Below are 22,916 nucleotides of genomic sequence, written 5' to 3' on the forward strand. Positions count from 1 at the left end.
CCAAGTGTAAGTGTCACTTTAAGATTATTCCTTTACAGTACTGCACTGGTTTCTCATTGTACTCATGGATGATGATGAGTACTTAGGGGTGTCACAATAAACTGGTGTTGACTATAATCGATATTAATATGTTAATAGTACACATATCAGACAGACTTCACCTCCCAATGAGAAGTCAATAAGCCGCTCCACATTCACTGCTGTGTGATTGTTTGCAGGTTGTGCCGAGTGGGAACGAAATCTGGTGAGTGTTAAGTCGCTCTGTGTTTACGCTGACGTTGTCTGCATTAAGCACTGCTGCTGTTTATTCGTTCACGATTATGTATTTATATATTTGACAGTATTGTTTTTGTCTCTTCACCAGAATATTTGTTAAGGCTGTATCATCAAGGGGAAGATTCTGCTACCTTTGGATTTGCTGGAAACAGCCTGGAAACGTTTGAGAGGGAAATGTGCTCTCATTATGTCAGAAATGGGTTTAAAAAAAAAGAAATTTCAAACTTTTCATATTGATCTGTGAATGGCCACATAATGTTGCAGCAATTCGTTTGCATGCTTAAAGCTGCAAACATAAGGTCTCAATAAAGCCTTGAGTTTCAACACTACTCTTTCTAGATTGTGTCGGCAGTTTTTGAGTCTAAATCACTTCAAATTCATCCAACTTTCATCCAGATCCACTTCCTGCTGTTCCGGGTCATGAGACTGTCACGAGCCTAATGACTCACAAATATCAATAGTTTCAAATCAGATTTTATTGATCATGACACAAAGTTTGAGAGGAGTATTGCCACTCTTTCAGAATATGAAGATGAACTGTTTGGAATTTAACTATCCAACAATTCATTGTGAACAAATGTCTGTGACAGCCACATAATCCACTCCTTAGTTTCTAAAAACAGATTTTTCAATGAACAAGTCATTTCATTTTTTAAATCAAAGTTCACAGATTTAACATCTGTATTTAAAATAAAGTTCTTGCACACATACGTAAGTACATCGACCTCTGACCATTGTACACTGCATGTGTGAAATATGTTTCCTTGCATCGCACATTTACAAACCCAAAACGTTCGAGTGACATCGAGAGAACCTAAATTACAATACATGTTAAGGCCACTTAAAGTTGAATCAGCATTACAAGGCTGCAACTAGCGATTATTTTGTGTTATCTATGAATATTTATTTATTTATTTGGTGAGCCAAATTAATTTATTAAAAATAGCGATCGTTTATCATAAGTTACTAAAACCAAAATCAATAACCAACACGTTACTGCTATTTTTACTGGATAAATTATTCCAATGATTTATCCAAATTGACATTAATTACTTTTCCGTCAATCAACCGACTCCTTAAAAATCAAATAGCTTTGTCTCTGAAAAACACATAAAATACAAGTTATTCTGTTCAACCATAACTCACTTTGATCCAGAGATGATCCAACATCAGAAAACATTGGAAAACTGAATTTTTCATTTTATACAAGTGTGAGTATATGTTAATGTTGAATACTGTAGCTTCTGTTCTTATTTTTAAATCAGTTTGCTGGACGGTGCCTTCCCAGGTTTTGCTGAGCAGCGTCAGTGTGTGAGATCAGAGTTAGAGATGTTCTGCACAGAGGAAGCTGAATCCAGTCCCAGCAGCGTGCCCAGGTAGGACTGCTCTCGGGGGTCCAGCATCTGATCGGGCCTCACGGGGTGGACAATGTTGGCGGGCTGAGGGGTGAGGGTGTACTTTTCTAAGAAGGCCAGGTCTGTAGCCGCCTGGTAGCTAGAGTTCTGCTGCTGTCCTTGAGCCTGCATGCTCACAACGCTGTGAGTTTGGGAGGAGAGGGAAGAGGCCCTGTGAGCGTTCGGGTCAGCCTGCGCTCCACCTGCCATCTGGACAGGAACTAAAGTGACGGGCACGCAGACATTCGTAGGGGAAGGGCTGCTCTGGAGGGCTGACTTCGGGTCAGCGCAGTATACCTTCGAGGGCTCCTCAAAAGGAACGGAGACGATTTTGTCCTCACCGAGTGTGCCATGGGGCTGCTCGGTGAAACGGGTGCTGTGCACGTGGTCAACGTGGTACTTGAGCTTGTCTTTTCTTTTAAAGGTGGCACTGCAGTGGGGGCAGTTGAAAGGACGAGCGTCTGAGTGAATCACCATGTGCTTTGTCAAGGTCTTCTTGATCCGAAAGGTCTGGTTGCACTCTGGACACCTGTGGGGTTTCTCACCTGCACACAAGAGAGCATCAGAGAGGTATTTTTTTACATCGCACTGTGTGTGTTTCTATCATTTTACGTAATTTTAACGATGTGGTGACGCTGTACAGTAATCTGCACTATAGTGAACCGGGAGAGGCGCTGCCAAAACTAAGAGGAGGAAAACAGATGTTTGTCTTTGGCTGGACCGCAGTCCTATAAACACGGAAGTTCAAAATAACACCATCAGTTATTGCGCTTTTTCAAAATGAACATGCGATGATTTCTTTGCCTTCACACCTACCTTTACCTAAGTGGGGCGGGGCTTAGTGGACGGACCATTGAGATAACAAACAGGTCGCCCATAAAGCATCTAACTGACACTTTTCTGTTCTCTCACATGTGGGAAAATATATGTGACGAATACATGCACCGACTTATTTGTTTCCTTACCCGAGTGGGTCCTGAAGTGCATTTCCAGACTGGACTTTCCTTTAAATTCTTTCTTGCAAACCTCACACTGATGCACGGCGGTTTTATACCTGTGAACAAAGTCCTCATTAACGGAGACACACAGAGGGGCAGCTAACACAAGAAGAAGTGTGACTGATTTATGAGAAGACATACTTCTGCCAAACTTTCTCTCCCAAATGAATGCTCTTGTAGTGGACCGTCAGATGATCATGGCGCCTGAAGCACTTGCCACACTCTTCACATTGGTGTGCTTTCTCACCTGTAATAATAATAATAATAATAATAATAATAATATGTTAAGTTAAAGAGAAAAGAGACAAAGCAGGCACTGCCACAGTCTGCTTTATCCAAAAAGAAGATGCATGAAAATCCAACAGCTGATTGTCTTACCGGAGTGTATTTTCTGATGTTTGGTCAGGTGATCATGCCGTATGAAGGTTTTCCCGCATTCGTCACACTCATAGCGCTTGTCGTCATGGTGGACTCTGAGGTGGAGTCTGTCCAGGGAACACTTTGCTCATTATAGGCAACTTTAAAACAATAAAGAAACTGAGAACTTGAAACTTTCACATTCTTCAAATCTGAGCGGACCGACCTGTAAGAGCTGCCATGACGGAAGCTTTGGCCACAGATACTACAGAGGTGAGGCTTCTCCCCGCTGTGGATCCTCAAGTGCTCTCTCAAAGTTGTTCTGTAAGAAGAAAAACACATCTTTCAAGGAAGCAGCACAGGGTTACACGTTAGTTATTGCACTTCAGCATATCGAAGGAAAAAAAAGGTATGTGGGGGAACAGAGACGTACCGTTCCCTCACGGATTTACCACAAACAAAGCAGGTCCACTTTCTTTTGCCTCCATGCGTGCACTCAATGTGCCTCTTTCTGTTGCCGGTGTCATTAAACTGTCGACCACAAATCTCACAGGGAAAGGGACCTGAAAATGAGAGTGTACAAACTCGAGTGTTAAGCGGTCAAATGTAACACATGCAACGAGCGTGCACAAAGGCTCCGTTTGTTGCAGTATTCTTCCAAACACCAGAGGGCAGACAAACACAAAGTACTGCGAGGGAGCAAGTGTGAGTGTTACCGGCAAAAACGCCAAAAACCAACCTCCACAATGGCAAGCAGGCATTGTAATTAACTGTAAAGTCATATCTAACATTCACAGATTATTTATTTCCTTCATACAAGCCCTGTGAACAGAAGTCAAGTATTAAATGGATTATAAAGAAACAAAAAGGTTGAATATCCTGCAAACTATTTGATTTGGCTGGTAAAATACACACTCAAATGTAGATTTTCAACACCTCCGGTTTTTAAAGCATTAAACTTTAAGACTTTGTTTAAAAGCTTTTTCTTAATAGTGAAGGTTTATCTTTATCTTTAAGGAGGTGAAGAATTTATTTCCACCGTAAACATCTCACCTAAGTGGTACTTTTCTTGGTGCTTTAGCCGGGCAAACCTGGACTTGAAGTACTCGTCACAGAAGGAGCATTTAAAGGGCCGGTCCTGGGTGTGCAGGATCATGTGCTCCTGCAGATGAGGTCTGCGCGTGAAGGTCTTCAGACAAACCTGGTTCAGAAGGTGCAAATGTTACAGAATGTTAAAAATGAAAAAATTAACTCTTTACACAGAGAAACTAAACTGACCCATCATCATGCAGCATCTCCTTAGCTTGCATAATCAGACAGTAATATGAGTGAAACACATCCTTACAGCACATTTCCAGCCTTCACTCTTCCTCTTCCTCTTGGTAAGAAACTCTTGGATGTGGTCTGGATGGAACCTGGCAGGAGAGCGAAGACATCGCATATCATCGCATTATAGAACATGACTGCAGCGCACGCACATCTGTCATCGTGGAGATCTAGTGGAGAGTCAGCTCTACAAAATGCATGTTTTGTTTTTTTCTAAAACTTAGATATAAGTTTAACACACCGATGTTAAGGTATACAACTGTAGATTAGATGTTTAGCCATGCTAACAGCGTGATTCTAGAGAGCTAACTTTGTGGACCAGAGGTAAAAGATGATCTCACCTCCTGACATGCTTGGCCAGGGTTTTCTTGCTGGCATGGAGTTTGTTGCAGAAGGGGCATTTGTGCTCCTTCTTCTGGAAGGGAGCGTCGCTGGCGTGCTTCTTCTTGTGTACGGTCAGGTTAGACTTGGTGGAGTAGCGCTGAAGACACACGTCACACTGAAAGGGTTTCTCTCCCGTGTGCACCCGGGTATGACTCTCGTACTTCCCTATGAAATGCAGGAAAGGTGCGTAACATGATAGATGGCATCAGTCGTAATAAATTAGGATGGGCATTTATTTCAGACTTTTTTCGAGACCAAACAGTAAGTAGAACTAGATACTTAACGGAGACGATTCTTTGGTTTAACATCTCAGTCTGTTAATAAAACGACTCATCTCATAGTAGCTGGGTTAATAGCGGTGCCTTCTGTAGAAAACAGTAATGACGACACTAATAATCTCGACCTTGCTCCATATTTCCCACCTGCACGGTCAAAGGTCTTGTCACATTTGGGGCACTTGAGAATCTTCTTGCTGGAGGTTTGGATGATGACTGGAGCCAGACCCTCAGGGTACACTGGACTCTGGGTAGAGCTTCCTGCTGCTGGCACATGCACCTTCACCTCTCCATCAGCCTGCTGCTCTGCCCTCTCTAAATCTAAAAGCTGCAGACCTGCGCTCTGGTCTACAGCGAAAACCTCAACGACTTTCCTCTGGGCAACCCCGTCTTCATCCATGTCCTCGTCCACTACATCCTCCCCCTGAGCTGGTTTGGATGTCTCGTTCGCGTCCAGTTTGGACAATTGGTTTTCCGCAGTCATCTTTCCTGCTTCTTCCGTTCCTTCTTCATCTTGCTCTCTTGGTGATACCGCGTTGACAGTGTGCTCCACATTGTCTCTCTGATATTTGGTAGGTGTTTTCCTCCTGCGAGCCGATCTCCGCGTGGTGGCAGTTCTCTGAGCTGCCGTCTTCTCGTTCTCAGTTGAGGTTTCCTGATGTGCATCAGGGTGACTCTCAGCCACGTGGATCTGCAGGGAGTTTTCAGTGGGAAACTGGCGACTGCACATGGTGCACTGAACATAACATGGGCTCCGGATATCTGTGTCACCTGCTGGCGAGTCACTGGAGGTCATTTCCACCTCGGGCGACCCTTTTATCTCATCCTGTGCCTGCATCACACGTACTGCGTTGTTGTCCCCTTCTTCACACAGCAGCTTGAGTATATCCATCATGTCCAGGAACTGGGCCGCTTCAGTTAGAGCTGGAAGGTCCGTCTCTGCAACAGCGCACTCGGAGGTGTACAAGAAGCCAAGCAGGAGCTGAAAAACAGAGTCCTCCACGTGGTCCAGAGTCACATGAGCTGTAGCAGGGTTCTTGGACAGCTCAGCGTGGAAGTAGCTGCTCCCATGGGCCAGCACCACTTTGTGGGCACTGTAGAGCCTCCCACCCACAGACACCGACACATCACAGAACCTCTGTCTGGTCCGGTCCTCATTCATGAACTCCAGGAGCTTGTGACTGTGCTGCGTCATAGCCAGGGTCCTGATTTGTGAGGCAGATTCTGGGACAGTTTCAGAGTTTGGTTGGGCTCTGGAGCCAAGCCCGGTGCTGCCCGGCTCTGTGGCAGATTCATTGCTGGCACTGACCTGCCTGCTGCGTTTGGGACGCAGCGGATTACAAGGCTTTTTCTTCATTGTTGGGTCTGTTGGGCGACCATCAATCACACCTGAAAAAAACAGAGGAATACAATGCTGAGATTGAACAGGCATCCGTGCTAATCCTCTCAATGACTGAGGTTTGATCAGAATAGAGAAGCTAGTGACATACAAGAGGGTACAGTGGCTTAGCACGTACATGTAGCTGACTCTAACAACACAACAATAGTATTAACAGCATGAAGCGGACATCAAGGGGACACTGTGGTGAGAAGTTTAAAAAATGGCCATGAAAAGAGGCACGACTGGGAAGTATTGCGAACGGTCGGGCGAGGTACATTTCGCCCATTTATTAAAAGAAAAGCACAACGAATGGCTAATTGTTATCAGCACTGTATGTTTCTCACAATACAGGCCTGACGGAGACAACACGGTAATCTGTTCAGTAACCTTACTGAATTCTTAACGGCCAAGACGTTTAACGTTATTGATGCATATCGTGTCTCCACCTCAAGGACCCCTTACGTTGATGTTACAGTCTGACGGACGGCCCCCCTCCGAGGAGAGTGTTGACAAACGACCCTAGCTGCTTCCCGGAAATTGACGTCGAACCCTTTTATCGGGACGTTTAAAACAAACTCTTACCTTAAGAATATGAGCCGCTTTTACAAAGACCTGCAGGCTCCTGTTGACAAGAAGTGTGGAAAATACACGGAGGAATAACAGTTCCCTCAGAAGTGTAACGCCCCACCGTCCATCCTGGAAAAAAAATCCGACAACGTAACAAACCGTCAGCCCATTGGCTCTCTCGGCTTTTGTCCTCTAACGTTCTTGTTTACAGACATACACATAAGTCCAAAATAAAGAGAGAGCGCGAGAATAAAACGTTGAGATACCGTTGTTATTTAATTGTGTATGTAAAGCACGAAAAGTCAAACACGAATTAAATGAGGAGGACGTGTTGTCGAGCAGTATCATAAGGTTCACGAGAGGGTTCATTAGACGAGGGTATCATGGGAAATGTAGTCTGAAAGCCAGTACCGTTCTTCTATTTGCAATAACCAAATCCGTATAATTAATAATACTTCATATTTTCATTATACGGCTCTGGCTATTACCAACCAGTGTTGGAGCTCAGTACATAGGTGCAAAGCAACTAAACACATAAAGGCTTACTCAACTATTGCACTTGAGTACAATCCTGAGGTAGTCCTACTTGTATGTAACCTATAATATTAGTATTTTAAAGTGTTGTGACTAAAGGAAAATGGAGTGTATTTTACTTAGTTCCTGCAAACTAATGTTTTAAAAATATGACCATGTGAAATACATTCCATTGTTATTCAGAAATGCAAACCACCCAACATTATATAAAATGAGTTCCATTACCTCCACTGTATCCGGTTACAACATGTGCATGTAGCTTACATGTTAACACATCACTAATGATAATCTAGTCGTATTTTATATAGTTATGTTTCACTGATTACGTATTCAACCACTGCTCTTACACTTAACTTAAGGTTTATGATGTATTAAGGTGAAAATACATGGGCTATATTTACACATACTTCAAAAATAAACAAATCCTTGGCCATTATATACAGTCGGTGCCATGATAAAACTAGAGCAACAGCAACTGCAAAACAAGAAACCAGGTAGGTATTACCATTGAGCCGATAGAATGCTCTTAGGGCTCTTCAAATTGGTGATGTCAGTGACTTTTTAATGACAGAGATACTTCCCCGATTAGATCCACCAATGTACTTCTTTGAAAGACTGGGCCTCGGTCCAACCAACTGCTGCAGCCAAATAACTGAGGACACGCTCCGTAATACATGTGCACACGTGTATTTTAAGTTTATGTCCATGTTTGAGATCAATTGTGGGCATATTTCCTTCTACGGAAGACTGAATTTGTAACAAAGATACAGGTGTTGCCTCTGCTCAGGTAAGGTTAATCATCTCTTTTTGGAGTCGCTCGAATTAGCCTCCCCGGGTGAACCTCACGCATCGCAAACACATTTAATGTAGAAGACATTGTAAGTCCATTAGCCTAATCCGTCCTATCTGGCTTGCACCGCTCCGAGCATTTCAGTGAGCTCATGCATGGCGGAGGAGCAGAGCTGAAGATGGAGCTGCACAGACAAGAGCTCCCCTCCTGTCTTTGACTGAAATTAGGATATCGCCAAACATCGGTTCATTTGGAGGACTTGTTGAGGACAATGTTGAGATTCAGTGCGCAAGTGTGGATGTTGTGGTTGCTTTATGCAGGTAATGGTTGGATACACTGTTTGTGATTGAGTTTGAACCTTACTGACACATGTTAAAAAATTGCATGCGATTACATTTTCGTTGATAGATTGCTTTTAATAAGTTAATATTGTATTGAATTTGTCTTCTTCAGGCACTTTCTCCAATGAGGACATCAACGGATGTGAACAGCAGCCATGCCAAAATGGTGGTCTGTGTGAGAGGCACAGTGGAGGATTCAGATGCCTTTGCTCCCAACAACGCCAAAATGGGCGCCTATATGGAGGAGGGAACTGCACAACTGCACTTTCAGGGTGTGATGACAACCAATGTGAGAATGGAGGAATATGCTCCCCCTTACTTGTCAATGATCAGCACACATGCATCTGCCTTGCTGGCTTCACGGGCCCTCAATGCCAGACCCCCACCGTCTTCTCATTTGAGTCCAGAGGCTTCATGAACATAGAGATTCAGCTTCCAGACCAAGAGGTTCCTCTTAATGTGACATTCAGCTTCAGGACAGCAGGACCGGTCGGCACCCTCTTGCAGCGCAGAGTGGACGACCTGCTTCTCAGCATTCGGCTGATGGACGGGCATCTTTCCCTCCTCAGTCTGAGAGGTCAAGGCTCCAGCACGCTGGTTCAGGAGCTGCCAGAGTACTTGTCCAACAACAAGTGGCACACGGTTGAAGCATCTCTGGGTGGCGTGGTCAGCCTCATCAGGCTGCTCTGCACTGAAGGAAGCTGCACCAGAGACTCCGGCGCTAGAGTCCAGCTGCTTGAGCAAGCCTCTGCTCTCCCCGAGCCAGGAACAGTTCGTCAAAGCCTCTTCATAGGAGCAGTCGGTGGGAACTGGGGTTCGGGCAGAGTAGCAGATGAAGCCGACTACCCGCCTTCTTTTCTGGGCTGCTTCAGAGATGTGTTTGTGGACTCACATCTGGTGTTGCCTGCTATAATATCAGGAGATTCAGACGTCCAGGAAAACATCACTGTGGGATGCAGCGACGAAGACAAGTGCGATGACAGCCCGTGTCAGAACCGAGGGCGCTGTGTCAGCCAGGGCTGGAGGAACTACATGTGTGAGTGCCACAGGCCATATGAGGGAAACAACTGTGCAGATGGTAAGATGTTCACACACACTATCTTCGCTATAATTCGTTGAAACAAGATTAATGCAACCGGGAGGTTTAGTACTCAACATCTTTTCTTTGTTATTGTTTCTTTCCTTTGAGAAAACCAGAGTCAACTTAAGTTACCACTCAAAATGAGGGCTTAACTTTGTTTTTATGCTCTGAGGAGGCATCACCACTTTTGGCACCTGTACGCCTCTAAGACATGTTTCATTTATGAAATAGTAGAGCTGTGACCGACAAGAGTCTGATGATGAAACTGTATGATGTGTAGGTCTCATATGTTTTAAATGAGTTCTAGAAATGTTTGGACTGACTTTGAAATGCGTGTGAAGTGTTTTTTCCTTTAATTGCAGCATTCAAATGGCAAATTTCCAGATATTATTACTGGAAGACATGCTGTAAAAACAGGTATATAGGTCAAATCAAGTTCAACCTCAGTGGAGATACCTCAATACTATAGCAAGAAAGCTTCCCAGCACGATCATAAAATGAGTCTGTAGACTTTAAAGGAGCTTACAGAGTCAGTAGAAATAGCACTGTGTTCAGCCAGTCATGCAATTAGAAGGCATTCAGCAACGCCTGGTCTGAGGATTAAAAAAACGTGGTTTCAGGAGCTCACCTGGCATGCTTTCACGTTGACAAATTAGGGAGTCATGTGGATCACGCAATGCAGACGGATTTTTGTTGGTTGGTTTTCTCAGAGGCGTCTTCTTTTCAATGAACAGAGAGCATTATTCATTGTCAAAGCAAAGCTGGAAATAGACTAGAACCTCACCTGTCTGTCAAAACAAGCTCTCATTAAGTTGATGGAGGATTATCGTCCATGACATCGATAACTGCAGGAATTTACATGTATTAGCTCTCTGGCAGAGCGATAGATGAGAAGATCAATACAACTCTAATGTCTGTCCATTGCGAGGATGCTACAACAGCAGCAGGCTAGCTTAGATAGTACAGACCTTTTCATTGCCATTCTGTTGTGAATGGAAACCTTGGTCTCTGTTTGCTTCCCATCAGCTCCTGCATTGACAAACTTGCAACAGGGGGGGAATATTTCTATTAACACGGTGTTTCTAATTTGTTTTGACTGTTGGAGAAACAAAGGGTAAAACCAACAATTTGCCGTTTTATAGGGATTCTGTGCTGGACTATTGTCTTCTCTTAGCAGTTGCCAGGTGCAGACTGGTGCTAAGCTAAGCTAAGCTAACCGGCTGCTGGATGCAGCTTCCTATTTAATGGACAGACATGAGAGTTGTGGCAATCCTCCTATTTTAATCTTGTTAAGAAAGTGAATAAGCATATTCTCCAAAATGTCACACTGTTTGTTTTAGTGCTTTTCAACAGGTTTTGTTTAAGTTTGACTTTCATGGCTTTTTCTCTCTCTTCCCTGCGCCCATGCAGAGTACATAACAGCAAGGTTTGGAAAAAAAGACCTGGAGAGTTATGCTGTCTTCTCATTGGACGATGAACCAAATGATACTGTGACTATATCCATGTTCATTTGCACCCGACAATCCAGAGGCCTGCTCCTCATACTGGCCAACAGCACAAGCCAGTACCTCCGCCTGTGGCTGGAAGAGGGAAGGGTTAAAGTTCAGGTCAACAACTTTGAGACCCTCGTTGGTCGGGGCGCGGTCAGTGACGGCCATTTCCATCTGGTGACTGTGAAGCTGGAAGGAATGGCAGCCATGTTGTTCCAGTCAGCCCAGAGCTGGGGCTCTACGCCCATTAGGCCCATCCAGACCCATCCTGGGGATCTGGTTTTCGTTGGGGGGCTACCAGACTCGAGGGCCTCTGCCTCGTTTGGTGGCTACTTTAAGGGATGTGTCCAGGATTTGAGGATGAACAGCAAGCGACTGCAGTTCTATCCCATCGCAACTCCAGTGGAATCTTACAGCCTGGAGCAACTCGTCAACGCTGCACAAGGATGCAGCAGTGGCAATGCCTGTGATGTGAGTTCAATTCTTTGTCTTCAATAACCTTGTGACGAGAGTCTTGATTTATTTGGAATGTTTTCTCTCCATAAGGTCAACCCCTGTCTCAATGGGGGAGTGTGTTACTCCATGTGGGACGATTTCACCTGTAACTGCCCCCCCAACACTGCAGGGCAGCGCTGCGAGGAGGTGAAATGGTGTGAGCGGTCTCCCTGCCCCGCCACGGCTGTTTGTCAACCCGTCTCTCAGGGCTTCGAGTGTAAGTGTCCCGAGATGAGGACCTGTTGTTGCACTATTCCTGTCTTAAAAGAACACTGGATCAATAAGTCTCAGAGACTGTCTACGAATGGCAGAGGAATATGCTTCAAATAATATTATGTGTACAGCCACCCTTACACGTAAAAAAACATTGCCAAGAAAGAGGATCCATAATAAATGTGTATGCCTTTCATAACACTCGCCCATTTCTGATCTTGGTTTGTATCCACTGGAGGCACTCTCCACAGTCTCACTGGTGCTGGCTCTGATTAATTACAGTGTGACTGATTACAGAAGAGAACAGCTTGGAGGCAGGGATCCTACACAGGATTCCTCTCAGGCGTTGTAATCCCCGGTCAGATTAAGACCACATGCCTGTGGAAGTTTATGATGTGCTGGAGATGTCACAAAGAGAAAATGAGCTGCTGATCCAGAGAAGCTGCCAGTCAAAGACGTTTTTCATGAGTGCCTGTATTTCCACACATATTTAGCATATATTACGTTTTCTCACTTTTCTGCATTCAGCGGCCCCTTTTCACTTCTCCTCTTTTTCTCTTTTGTGTGACATATTTCGGAAGCCTTTTTTCTCTTTTTTTTGTGGATTCCTCAATGTCACATCACCACCAATGACCCAGCTGATGACACAATATGCAGTGTACCTGCAGCTTGTTTTGTCTGTTGTGCACTTTAACAGACAAAACAGATAATATTTATTTTTAACGTCTCTGTTTAAGCAGTTTAAAGTCCCTAAAAACATATTTATTAAATCAACTTCATACTTTGACCGCTGGTTACCGACATGAACATTTCTGTATTAGTGTTTTTGTCCGTATTTTTCTCACTGGTTTGAAGTGGGCTCAGTTGGAAAAAGACAATACTGCCATGAACCAATCAAGATTGAGCAATGCATCAGAGCGTGATGACAGTTGATGAAGCAGATTTTCACTTTTTGAGTGTTAAATTCTTGATAAATAATAATAAAGTATGTTGTTTTTAAAAAAAAAATGTAACTTTGATTGTTGGCTATTTAGTCATGATGAGTATTAAATATTATTGATAAAACCTTGAAGACTAAATTAACACCCACTGAAAATCGAGTCTTTGATGGCTTCCTCTTAACTGTTTTCCTTCCTGCAGTGATAACAATGTACTGTCGGACTGTGACATCACTGTTGGAAGTGGTTACAAATGCAACTTGAAACGTTCAACCTGAGAGGGCAGTAACTGCTTTACAGCCTGGTGTTAAGTGACTCTTTAAGGTTTTGAAACCAAGTTTTCAGAGGCTTTAACTATAATGGTGATGATAGTAAGAATGGGGACTATGTCCTGGCACTGGAATAGATTGAAAATGAATGGTAAAACTACATGTAATAGTTTTCATTTCAGCTCATTAAGTCTCTTCCATTTCTCTCCTTCAGGTTTGTCTGATGTGACATTTCGGGTTGAAAGCAGTATTTTGCACTCCCAAAGCAATGGGAAGATTAAGCGCCGCCTCAGCAGCGTCTCCCTCAGCTTCCGCACAAGACAGTCCACTGCCACCTTAATGCATGCACAGAAAGACTCCGACTACCTCACTGTCTCCCTCCTGAATGCTCATTTGGTCATGGAGCTCCAGTCTGGGGCTGGCAAGGATTTCTACAAGGTGACAGTTCCAAGCAAGGGTCCAAGCAGTGATGGAGAGTGGCACACCGTGGAGCTCAGCATGGAGGACCAGACACTCCCGACTTCCAGGTGGATCTTGGCCGTGGATGGAGGCAAGAAGGAGCTAAGCGTGTCCAAAACAGCTGCGGGGAACCTGGATTTTCTTAGGGAGGGAGCAGACATTTTCCTGGGAGGACTGAGCATGGACACCGGAGTGAACCTAACCGGCTGTCTGGGCGCGGTGGAGATTGGAGGCCTTCCCCTCCCCTTCTACTTGAACACAGAGTTGAACCTCCCCAGACCTCAGGAGGAGCAGTTTGCGAGGATAAACCACAACGCTGACCCACGATACGGCTGCTGGGGAGCCAGTGTGTGTGCACCAAACCCTTGTAATAACGAGGGTGTGTGTGAGGACTTGTTTGACCTGCACCACTGCACATGTCCCTCTGAGTGGACGGGGCCACTGTGTCAAGACCCAACAGACACCTGCACCTCCAGCCCCTGCATCTATGGCAACTGCATCAACCTACACGGGGGATTCATGTGTATGTGTGAGCTGGGGTACAGTGGTAAACAGTGCGAGGTGGAAGTTGATATGTGTGAAAACAGCAATTGCAGCCAAGGCGCCTCGTGCCTCAACGGTTTCAATAGCTACACTTGTCTCTGCCCTCAGAGTCTGACGGGAGAATACTGCGAGTGAGTTCTTCCACATTTGTCAATATCTCCGTGACATAAAGCTTACAGGAGCATACACTTGTAATCGGCATATGAGCTCTGAGTTGTGCTGATTTACAAAATGGTCTCTTACAGGGAGAAAATTCCTGAACTCCCATGGTACATTGAGACCAATCTGTGAGTGCTTTTCCATAAAATATTGAAAATAAACACACTTCCATTGTTTCACTTAACCCAGTAAATATTGAATCAACCAGTGCCAAGCTGGAGGCCATTGACATTTCTTTCTGTGTTCTTTTATTTGCTAAGTCTTCCTCAGTTGCCTGTATCTACATGCACGGGCACACGATGGGACTACAGCTGCTTTCATGGAGGAAATTGCTCAGAAGCAGACGACAGCTGTTACTGCCTGTCTGGTTTCACGGGACAGTGGTAGGACATGTATAATTATATTTAATCGTCTTTGCTGACCTCGACGTTTCTCAACCCTGGGGGTCAGAAACCTAATGGCCCCACATGGAGTCGCTAACACAGACAAAGTCACCCAGACTAGATGTTGAAAAAATGTATTGGAATAGTTTTATAGGTTTTAAATACAGCATCATTGACGTAAAATCTATTTGTAAATACCTGTTCACATGGGAACTAAAATCAGGGTCATGAGCCAGGAAAGCTTGTCAAAACCCAGCCGGGCCTGTTCTTAAAGCCGCTATCGTCAATGTTTTGATGTTGTCATTGGATTGAATGGCTACTACTGCTTGAATTGACAAACCAACAGAAAATGATTACCCAACTCTGTAGTTCCTCTCAGTTCAACACAGAGTGTTTAGTGTCATTCAGCTCATTGTTTTGACTTTACAGCCTCCAACTTAACTGTTTTCCTTCACTCTCACTGCTCTTATCAGTGTTGTTTTTAGATGTAGCAGGGAGCTCACTGTGTGCTGTTCAGCACCAAACTGCAGACGGACAAAGTTAGCAGCTAACTGGTGAACACGGTGAAACATTGAGCAGCTAAGGAGCCGCATCTTTTCCACAGGAGTTGGTGTGTAGACCAAAAACAGAGCTCAATAACAGAGTTAATATCCTGCTTTCATTCACCAGTTGGCCAGAAGCATGACCTTAAATAAATGAGTTGTGCATATAAGCCACTGCTTGCTAACACATTTAAATAGATGTGTTTGCCATCCCAAAGTGGCCAGAAAATATATTACTGCAGGATTATTTGATGTTTCACCACACCTTTTTCTCCTCCACCACAGCCATGGCTTAACCACAGTGGCCCATTATGGCAGATAAAAGCTCAGTCAGTTAGTTTGGGATGGCCCTAACTTTCGCCAGTGTTTTTGCATGGTGCATTTTCTTGTTTGTGTTGTACAAACCCTTCTGTCCTATGTTTCCTTGCAGGTGTGAGAAGGATGTGGATGAATGTGCCTCGGACCCGTGTATGAACGCAGGCTTCTGTGTCAACTCCGTGAACAGTTTTGAGTGCGTGTGTGATATGAATTACTCAGGAGTACACTGTCAAATGGACGTCAGTGACTTCTACCTGTACGTCTTCCTGGGCCTGTGGCAGAACTTCTTCCAGGTGGTGTCCTACCTTGTGATGCGCCTCGACGATGAGCCAGAAATTGGGTGGGGATTCTACGTCAACGATTAGGCCCTTGACTCTCTATTATTATCAAATTGGACTAAACTTGGTCGAGGTAGAGAGTCACACTGGAGTACATTTCAACAAATGTAGTTCCCAAAAATCATGTGTGATCAAGGACCTGCACACAGAACGTGTCCATACAGTATATATATTGATACATTTGATATGGTTCTCATAGTGAAAACCATATTAGAGACTTTGTCTTGTGCCTTATTCATTTTCCACTTGTATCCGGAGTATTGCTTTCTTATCAGTGTATGTTTTTAACTGTTCAGGGACACACTCACATACAGTTACTGGATATGAATAGAATACCTGTCTGTTGCTAGGAAGTTGTGTATTTATAAATGTACCCTAACATAAATGATGAAGGCTATTCTGCATGCAGTGCATACAGAACCTGATCTGTACGATGAAAACATAAAATAAAATTTGGAAACAGTTTTTTTAGGTGATCTGGTACATTTTAGTTGTTTCTATGTCCTGGAATAGTTTGGGATTGAATTTGACTCTAGTGCCTCTGGAGTTGTTACATTGCTGCAGCTTGGCTTGTTTTTGTTGCTGTCAGTAGGCGACCTAGAGTCTGCTCCCCTCTTCACTTGTACATCAAGAAGAGAATGCCTGAACTTTCGGTTTATTCTTATCTGGTCAATCTGGTTTTCTGTGATGTGATGAGGTGATATCCAAATTGCTTTATGTACTGCTTTATGGGGAAAGACTGTCCCTCGTACCAGTTTGTGAAAAAGTCATCGTATATTGTGTTGCAAAAATTCATCGTAAAGTATTTCGAAAAAGTCATAAACAAGTCATAGTATTGTATGTCCAAAAAAAAAGTCTAAAAAAAGTTGTAATATAGTATGTCCAAAAAAAGTTAAGGTATATGTTGAGAAAAGTCTTGATATAGTGTGTCGAAAAAAAGTCATGAAAAATCATAGTATATTATGTCGATGAAAGTTTAAAATATGTCATTGTTAATGACATATTTTAAACTTTCGACATAATATACTATGATTTTTCATGACTTTTTCTCTACATAGTATACTAATGAGTCATTAGTATACTATGTGGAGAAAAAGTCACAGTATAGTATGTCAAAATAATTTTAAAAAGTCATAGTATAGCATGTTGAAAAAGACATCTGAAAAGGTGATTTCGAGCTCGTTTCTGCTCCTGTCAAGACTTTAATAATCCCCAAAATAATGCTCATTTTCAACCCATTCAGACATTTACAGCACAATACCACAGGTATGTTTACATTTCCCACGACTGTCTTTCTTCATATCTTTAAGAATGGTCGACCACCACTAGGCCTTAACCAGTGTCCCTTGTGACAGATAACAGCTTGTTTGGGACCGATTAACGCAGGCTTCTTCAACTACGTGAACAGTTCTGAGACTACACAGGGACACACTGCTAAATGGACGTGAGCGATCTCCATCTGTACCTCCTCTTGGGCCTGTGGCAGAACCTCTTCCAGCTGGTGTCCTACCTCGTGATTCGTCTCGATGAACCAGAAATTGAGTGTGGGGATTCCACGTCAACATTTAGGCCCTTGAATGTGTATTATGATGAACTGCACTAAACTTGGTCCAGTAGAGGCTCACACCGGAGTCGATTTTTAAAAAATATTATAAAAATCATGCAATGAGTTAATATTGCACCATATTTATTACAGTAATTATACATTTTTTCTGGTTCCCATTCTGAAAACTACAAAATGAGTCTTTCTTGAAGATTACATTTCCTTTTTATCTGAGGCACTGCTTTCTGATCCGTGTATGTTTTATAACTGTTCAGGGACTCGCTCACATAGTTATCATCTACTGTATATGAATAAAATACCTGTCTACAGCAAGGAAGATGTGTATTTACAAATATCCATTTACCCTCATGTACATGATGAAGGCTGTTGTTTACAGTCCATACAAAACCTGATCTGTAACTGAAAACATAAAATAAAACTGTTTTATTTATAAATAAAACAGTTTGCAAACAGTCTGTTTCATTAAATTCATAATTATAAATCCGTCCTGCAAACAAAAATGTATCATATGTACAACGATTCCAGTGGGACAACTTAACTTTCTTTACAAACAAAATAAGAAATGGCCTCTATTTATTCATCTGCTGCTTACAGGTAAACTATGATGCATACAAATATCGATCGAAGCAAAACTAGACTAAGAAAATGTGCAAATAAGGTGAGCAGATATCAGAACGTAAGTAACGCACTTAGACACGGACCCCTGACAGATGCGATCCACTCGGAGAGGCAGTCCGTTCGGGAAGGCTCTGTTGGTGCACTGTAGCTGTGTAAAGTCTAAGAGGAACATGAAGATCGTTTCCTTTGAAAACATTCCTGTTTAATCACTGATCATATAAATACAGTTACACAAAGATTCAGCATGACCAGCGCACCTGATACAAGACACTACTACAGGGTCGGCCATGGCACTCGCAGTGCTGGAAGAGCTTCTGCTCTGATTTCCCACCATCATCAGAAACGGCAACATGTTATCAGCAACACATACACACTACTGAAAGACAGGCGTCAGGCCTGCTCATGGAGCTTACAGTCACAGAGCTCTCTGTAGATCCTCTTGCGTATTTTTGGTATGTCCCGCTGTGAAAACTGCAGCGGTTTTGCCAGAGCAAGGCATCTGCAGTACTGTAAGGAACATAGAACATGCAGTTAGTGTGTGATGAGTTCAAACAATCAAGACACCATAACTGAAGATTGAAAAGCATGTCGTTTACCTCCAAGACAAAAACTCCACAGTCATTTTCATTGGTCTGCTGTGGGATTATCTGTAGAGGGCAGCAGGGGGAGGCAACACATCACCATCAGCCATGTTTTATTCCCCGTGCCACTCAATGTTGTCGTCTATCACGACAGCCTATGAGACCTAAAGACAATACCTCATCGTATGACACTCCCCAACCGCTTTCAAAATCGGTGTGCTTCTTCTCCTTTGCTTCGGTCATCAAGTATTTCAGAATGTTCTATCATAAGAAAAGCATTTTTTTTTTTTTAACATAGTTTTACTATGTAAAACAGATTTCAACACGCTGAAATGTTTATGTAGATTGTTAAGAGTGACAAAAACAAAACAAACAAACATGAAATTACCCTTGCAACCTTCTGGAGTGCGTTTCCTTGAGAGTCGTAAAGGCAGATCTTCTTTTTGTCAATGTCAGCTGTCACCAGACACCAGTGAACCTCCAGGTGGATGGGCACCAAAAGCAAACTCTTTGAAAACAAATCCACCTGTGCAAGGTAGACGGGGTTAAAAAAACACTAGGTATGTCATCACAATATTAAAAAGTCATTGTAAACATGTCAGAAAAAGTCATCACGTGGTATTTCATGAAAATGTAATTTTTATATTTTTATATATATATATATATATATGTCATATAAAATCTCATAAAAACCTCATAGCATGCTATATGAATGCCTTTAAAACATCATATTATAGTATATCTTAAAAAGTAAAAAAAAAAAAATGTTTAAAAGTAAAGTATTTGATGTAAAATGTCATAAAATGTCAGTATGGTATAACAAAAAAGTCACATCAAAGTATGTCATATCAAAAGTAATAAAAAGTCAGAAAAAAAGTTATGGTGCATCTTAAAAATGTCATGGAGAGTCAGTATAGTGTCATTTAAATGACAATAAATGTTATAATACAACAAATAAGTAATAAAAAGGTCAAAGTGTAAAAAAGTAAGTTCTATACTATGTCGAAATAAGTCAGTGTCGTATGTGGAAAATGTCATAAAAAAGTCACAAGTAGGCCATGGCAGAAATCATCAAAACTTCATAGCATGAGTCATGAAACATCATAGTATGCCAAACTGTTTTTGTCAAAAAAATATGTGAATCTATTCTCACTCTAGAAATCACAGAATCATTACACCGAGTTAGACCTGACCTGCTTTGTCCATCTCTTAACGCCGTCATATCCTTTCGTCATGAGCTGCCTGTGGAAGAAGCTGTTGAGAAAATGGACCTAAGAGGAGGGACAACAAGGAGATTAAGAAGAATTACAATCTTACACTAATTATGGGTCTCTGAAAAATGTGTTTCATATTACTCAGAGGTGGTAAGAAAGCAAATATACGTATTTTCCAAAATGTGAGGAAAACGTCAAACCATTCCTTTAATTACTAGCAATAACACTGGCAGGTAAAAAACGTCACTCATCTCGTGTTCCAGTTATAATGAGAGAATTAAAAGACCACGCTATCTACGTAGAAGATTACCTTGTGGTGGGCAGCTTCCAGAATTAATTCCCCATACATGTTCATGACCTGAGACAGAAACACAAGTAAAAGTTACATCCAGGATGAACAATCAAAGCGTGAGAGAGACTGAAGTCTTGGCGTGTTAGATGATGACCTGGTCGTTGAGCCAGTTCTGATCTGCCAGTGTTGACAAGTCATCCAGTGTCAGTGTGTGTTTCTTGTAGACCACCTGGAAGGAGGGAACAGGCTTCTGAACAATGGCAGTTCGGTATTTGATAACTTCTGAGAAGATGACATTTTTCCTGCACAGACAGAAAAATAAAATATAATTGGTCCAGGGATAAAATCATGACAGATTCCTCCACTCTCTACCCAAACCGCTTCTGTGGTCGTTCCCACTACAGTAGGCGTCTACAGGACCATCTTTTGCCACGATGACACACAAACAACACCCGACACATGCCGCTGTTTGCTGGTAATAACCGATGTTGCGATAAGAGGCTTTCATCACGCAAAGTGATCGAGACAGTGAGATTCTGATGTTTGACAAAATGTACCTGTCGCTGAAATCAGTGTTGAGCTTCCTCTCCAGATGTCTCAACACGTCTCTCTTGTGTAATGGGATGAAACATCCATATATTCTGTAGAAGTCCTCAAGAAATTCTATAAAAAGGCATGGAAACTATTTTATCTCAAAAAGCTGTGAAAAACAGAGATATAAAACCTAAAATAATAAAAGTGAAAATATACATACCGTGGATTTCTTTTCTCAGTGTGCCGATATCAGTTTGAGAAGTCTTTTCACTGGCGATTCTCTCATCGGTGTCTCTGTTTGTCGCCTGGTCCTGACCTGGAGGGACAGTAGTGAATTGTCCCGATGGGCCGTCGACCTCGAGCCTTTGAACTGGTACCATTGTCCTCGCTTCTTTAACATGTGCCGTGAACACACACGCATCGATGTCTGTACTCAACGGGGGTCTGACAGTGTGAGAAAGTTGTAAAGGGTCTGTCATGCCACTGAGTTGTGGATACGTTTCAGTTGTCTGAGACGGCAGCGTTGCTGTGGGCACGCTTTGACCGTTGTCACCCGCCGAAACATTTGTGTCCATATCCAGATTGTGCAAAGAATTGGAAGTGATCAACGTTTCTGACAGACTGACAGAGTCACAAAGCTTCAGCGGGGAACTCTGTCCTCCGAGCGAGTCTGAATCTCCAGTATCACATCCGAGAGGTGACACAAGAACAGATGCTCTGACTGAATCTTCTAGGTTTGGTGTGTGGTACATTGGGACTTTGCTTTTATTTTGCTGCGATTGGGTCTCTAGACCGTCGCAGGGGCCAGAGCTGATTCCACAAGGTCTTTTATTTGCTCTGAAAAACCCAAAACGAAATTTCTCCCTCCGCTTTCTCCACATCCAAAGCTGCAATTTACAACACATGCGTCTCTTGGCTCGCCTGGAGAGATGAGAAACTCCCTTGACTGAAGACAGGAATCCCTTTTTTTTCTTGAGGTACTTTGCTTTGCCTCGGTGGCTCTGTGTCCGATGCATCTGAGAAAGGGTTTGTTAGAGTGGACGACGGAGGGTCACATGAGAGCGTTGTGGGTATCTTTTCAGCCGCTGGAAAGGCAGATCCAAGTCCGACAGCTCGTGTGCAGCAGAGCTGAAACAGATTGCTATTTCGTCCAGGCCATGGTCCATCTTCTCCAACGCCCGTTTAAGAAAAGGATGTAGATTCCCTTGATACTTCAAGTCAGATGCGCCCAGCTGAGCCAGTGTGGACTTATAGGATGCTCACCCACACCGTAAAGGGATTTTCAAAGCCTACTCGGCTGTCCTTGTATTTGCTTCCCCTTCTGGTGGCTTCTTCAGTAGAGTGATTGACAACCTGAACAACTGCTGCAATACAGAATGCATGTGTTACTATCGACAAGGCTCCCACACAAGGCTAGTTTCATCTCACTTTTAAATAAAGCTACACAGTTGGCCTGGTAAGCAGATTCTGAGATTCTTCTGAAGATTATCAACCTCAAAAGGTTGTAAATGTTTTGCAACACGTGTCCCCACACAGGTTACCTAACAAACGTGATTATTTGAGTTGCTCCAGGCTCACAGTTTTTACCAGTCTGGTACGTTCTTATCTTCACACGTGTTTCCACGCAAACAGTCTTGCTACATTAGCTAACATAGCTCGGCTCACTGGCACCACCACTGTGGGTAACAAATGGGGAGCTGCTAGCTTACCGTTACTGCCTCATTGAAACGTCGGAGTGGGATGAACTATGCTCTCATTAACGTCCACCACGTCCACTGCCTGGAGAATAATGTACTTTAAACTCAAGAGACGCTGTTTGATCCTCTCAACCTGCAGCGCAGTTAGCATCGTGTATACAATACATTGCACATTGAGTCGCGTATGGAACGCGTCGCTCTTGGGCCGACCAATCAGACTTGACTGAGAAAGAGTTGTCAGAGGGAGCGACAATGCCAGCATTTAGCTATGTTATGAAAGCAATTTTTCCTCGTTTGGCTTTATTATTTAGCAGTGCCTGCCGAGTCTAATTATGTCCTACGTACAAAAACCATACCCATAAAAAGCATCCAATTTGTGGGTTCCATTTCATTTGAAGTGGTGCTTTCTTACCATCTTACCAATGACGATAACTGTCATTCAAATTAAAATGACACATGCATGTACGGTGTCTCAACATTGACCCTTTTGCAGTGGGATGAAACTTCATATATTCCGTAAAAGTCATCAATCTCAAATATTGTGAAAAATAAATCCCTAACACAC

The 22,916-nt window shown here is 43.0% G+C and overlaps 3 protein-coding genes across 3 annotated transcripts; 1 reads left to right on the plus strand and 2 right to left on the minus strand.

The window, feature by feature from the left end:
* Positions 1-754: 754 nt before the first annotated feature.
* On the minus strand, positions 755-7,095 carry zbtb41 (zinc finger and BTB domain containing 41). Its single transcript, XM_079284278.1, has 11 exons — positions 6,974-7,095; positions 5,158-6,399; positions 4,693-4,900; positions 4,371-4,440; positions 4,079-4,226; positions 3,459-3,588; positions 3,252-3,347; positions 3,047-3,153; positions 2,810-2,915; positions 2,636-2,724; positions 755-2,215 (listed from the first exon to the last, which is right to left on the minus strand). The coding sequence occupies exons 2-11, from the start codon at positions 6,365-6,367 to the stop codon at positions 1,581-1,583; spliced, it is 2,799 nt and encodes a 932-aa protein (XP_079140404.1). The 5' UTR covers positions 6,368-6,399; positions 6,974-7,095; the 3' UTR covers positions 755-1,580.
* Positions 7,096-8,553: 1,458 nt separating this feature from the next.
* On the plus strand, positions 8,554-15,878 carry LOC306788950 (protein crumbs homolog 1-like; the record flags this gene model as incomplete). Its single annotated transcript, XM_079284688.1, has 8 exons — positions 8,554-8,602; positions 8,736-9,701; positions 11,115-11,665; positions 11,741-11,906; positions 13,324-14,242; positions 14,357-14,398; positions 14,531-14,653; positions 15,626-15,878. The coding sequence occupies 8 exons, from the start codon at positions 8,554-8,556 to the stop codon at positions 15,876-15,878; spliced, it is 3,069 nt and encodes a 1,022-aa protein (XP_079140814.1).
* A 1,263-nt stretch (positions 15,879-17,141) lies between these two features.
* On the minus strand, positions 17,142-22,500 carry LOC306789209 (sentrin-specific protease 5-like). Its single transcript, XM_079285038.1, has 10 exons — positions 22,364-22,500; positions 20,875-22,018; positions 20,678-20,783; positions 20,275-20,422; positions 20,139-20,186; positions 19,808-19,885; positions 19,003-19,140; positions 18,792-18,875; positions 18,630-18,680; positions 17,142-18,540 (listed from the first exon to the last, which is right to left on the minus strand). The coding sequence occupies exons 2-10, from the start codon at positions 21,668-21,670 to the stop codon at positions 18,424-18,426; spliced, it is 1,566 nt and encodes a 521-aa protein (XP_079141164.1). The 5' UTR covers positions 21,671-22,018; positions 22,364-22,500; the 3' UTR covers positions 17,142-18,423.
* Positions 22,501-22,916: the final 416 nt, after the last annotated feature.

Source organism: Melanostigma gelatinosum (assembly GCF_949748355.1).
Source record: "Melanostigma gelatinosum genome assembly, chromosome: 15".
Taxonomy (NCBI): Eukaryota; Metazoa; Chordata; class Actinopteri; order Perciformes; family Zoarcidae; genus Melanostigma; species Melanostigma gelatinosum.

Coding starts and splice junctions, on each gene's coding strand:
- zbtb41 (XM_079284278.1), bottom strand. CDS start 6,367: ATGAAGAAAAAGCCTTGTAATCCGCTGCGTCCCAAACGCAGCAGGCAG. Junction 4,441..4,692: donor CTGGCCAAGCATGTCAGGAG/GTGAGATCATCT, acceptor CTCTCCTGCCAG/GTTCCATCCAGACCACATCC. Junction 2,725..2,809: donor GGAGAGAAAGTTTGGCAGAA/GTATGTCTTCTC, acceptor CTTTGTTCACAG/GTATAAAACCGCCGTGCATC.
- LOC306789209 (XM_079285038.1), bottom strand. CDS start 21,670: ATGCATCGGACACAGAGCCACCGAGGCAAAGCAAAGTACCTCAAGAAA. Junction 20,187..20,274: donor AGAACTGGCTCAACGACCAG/GTCATCATCTAA, acceptor TTTCTGTCTCAG/GTCATGAACATGTATGGGGA. Junction 18,541..18,629: donor GTGGAGTTTTTGTCTTGGAG/GTAAACGACATG, acceptor TGTTCCTTACAG/TACTGCAGATGCCTTGCTCT.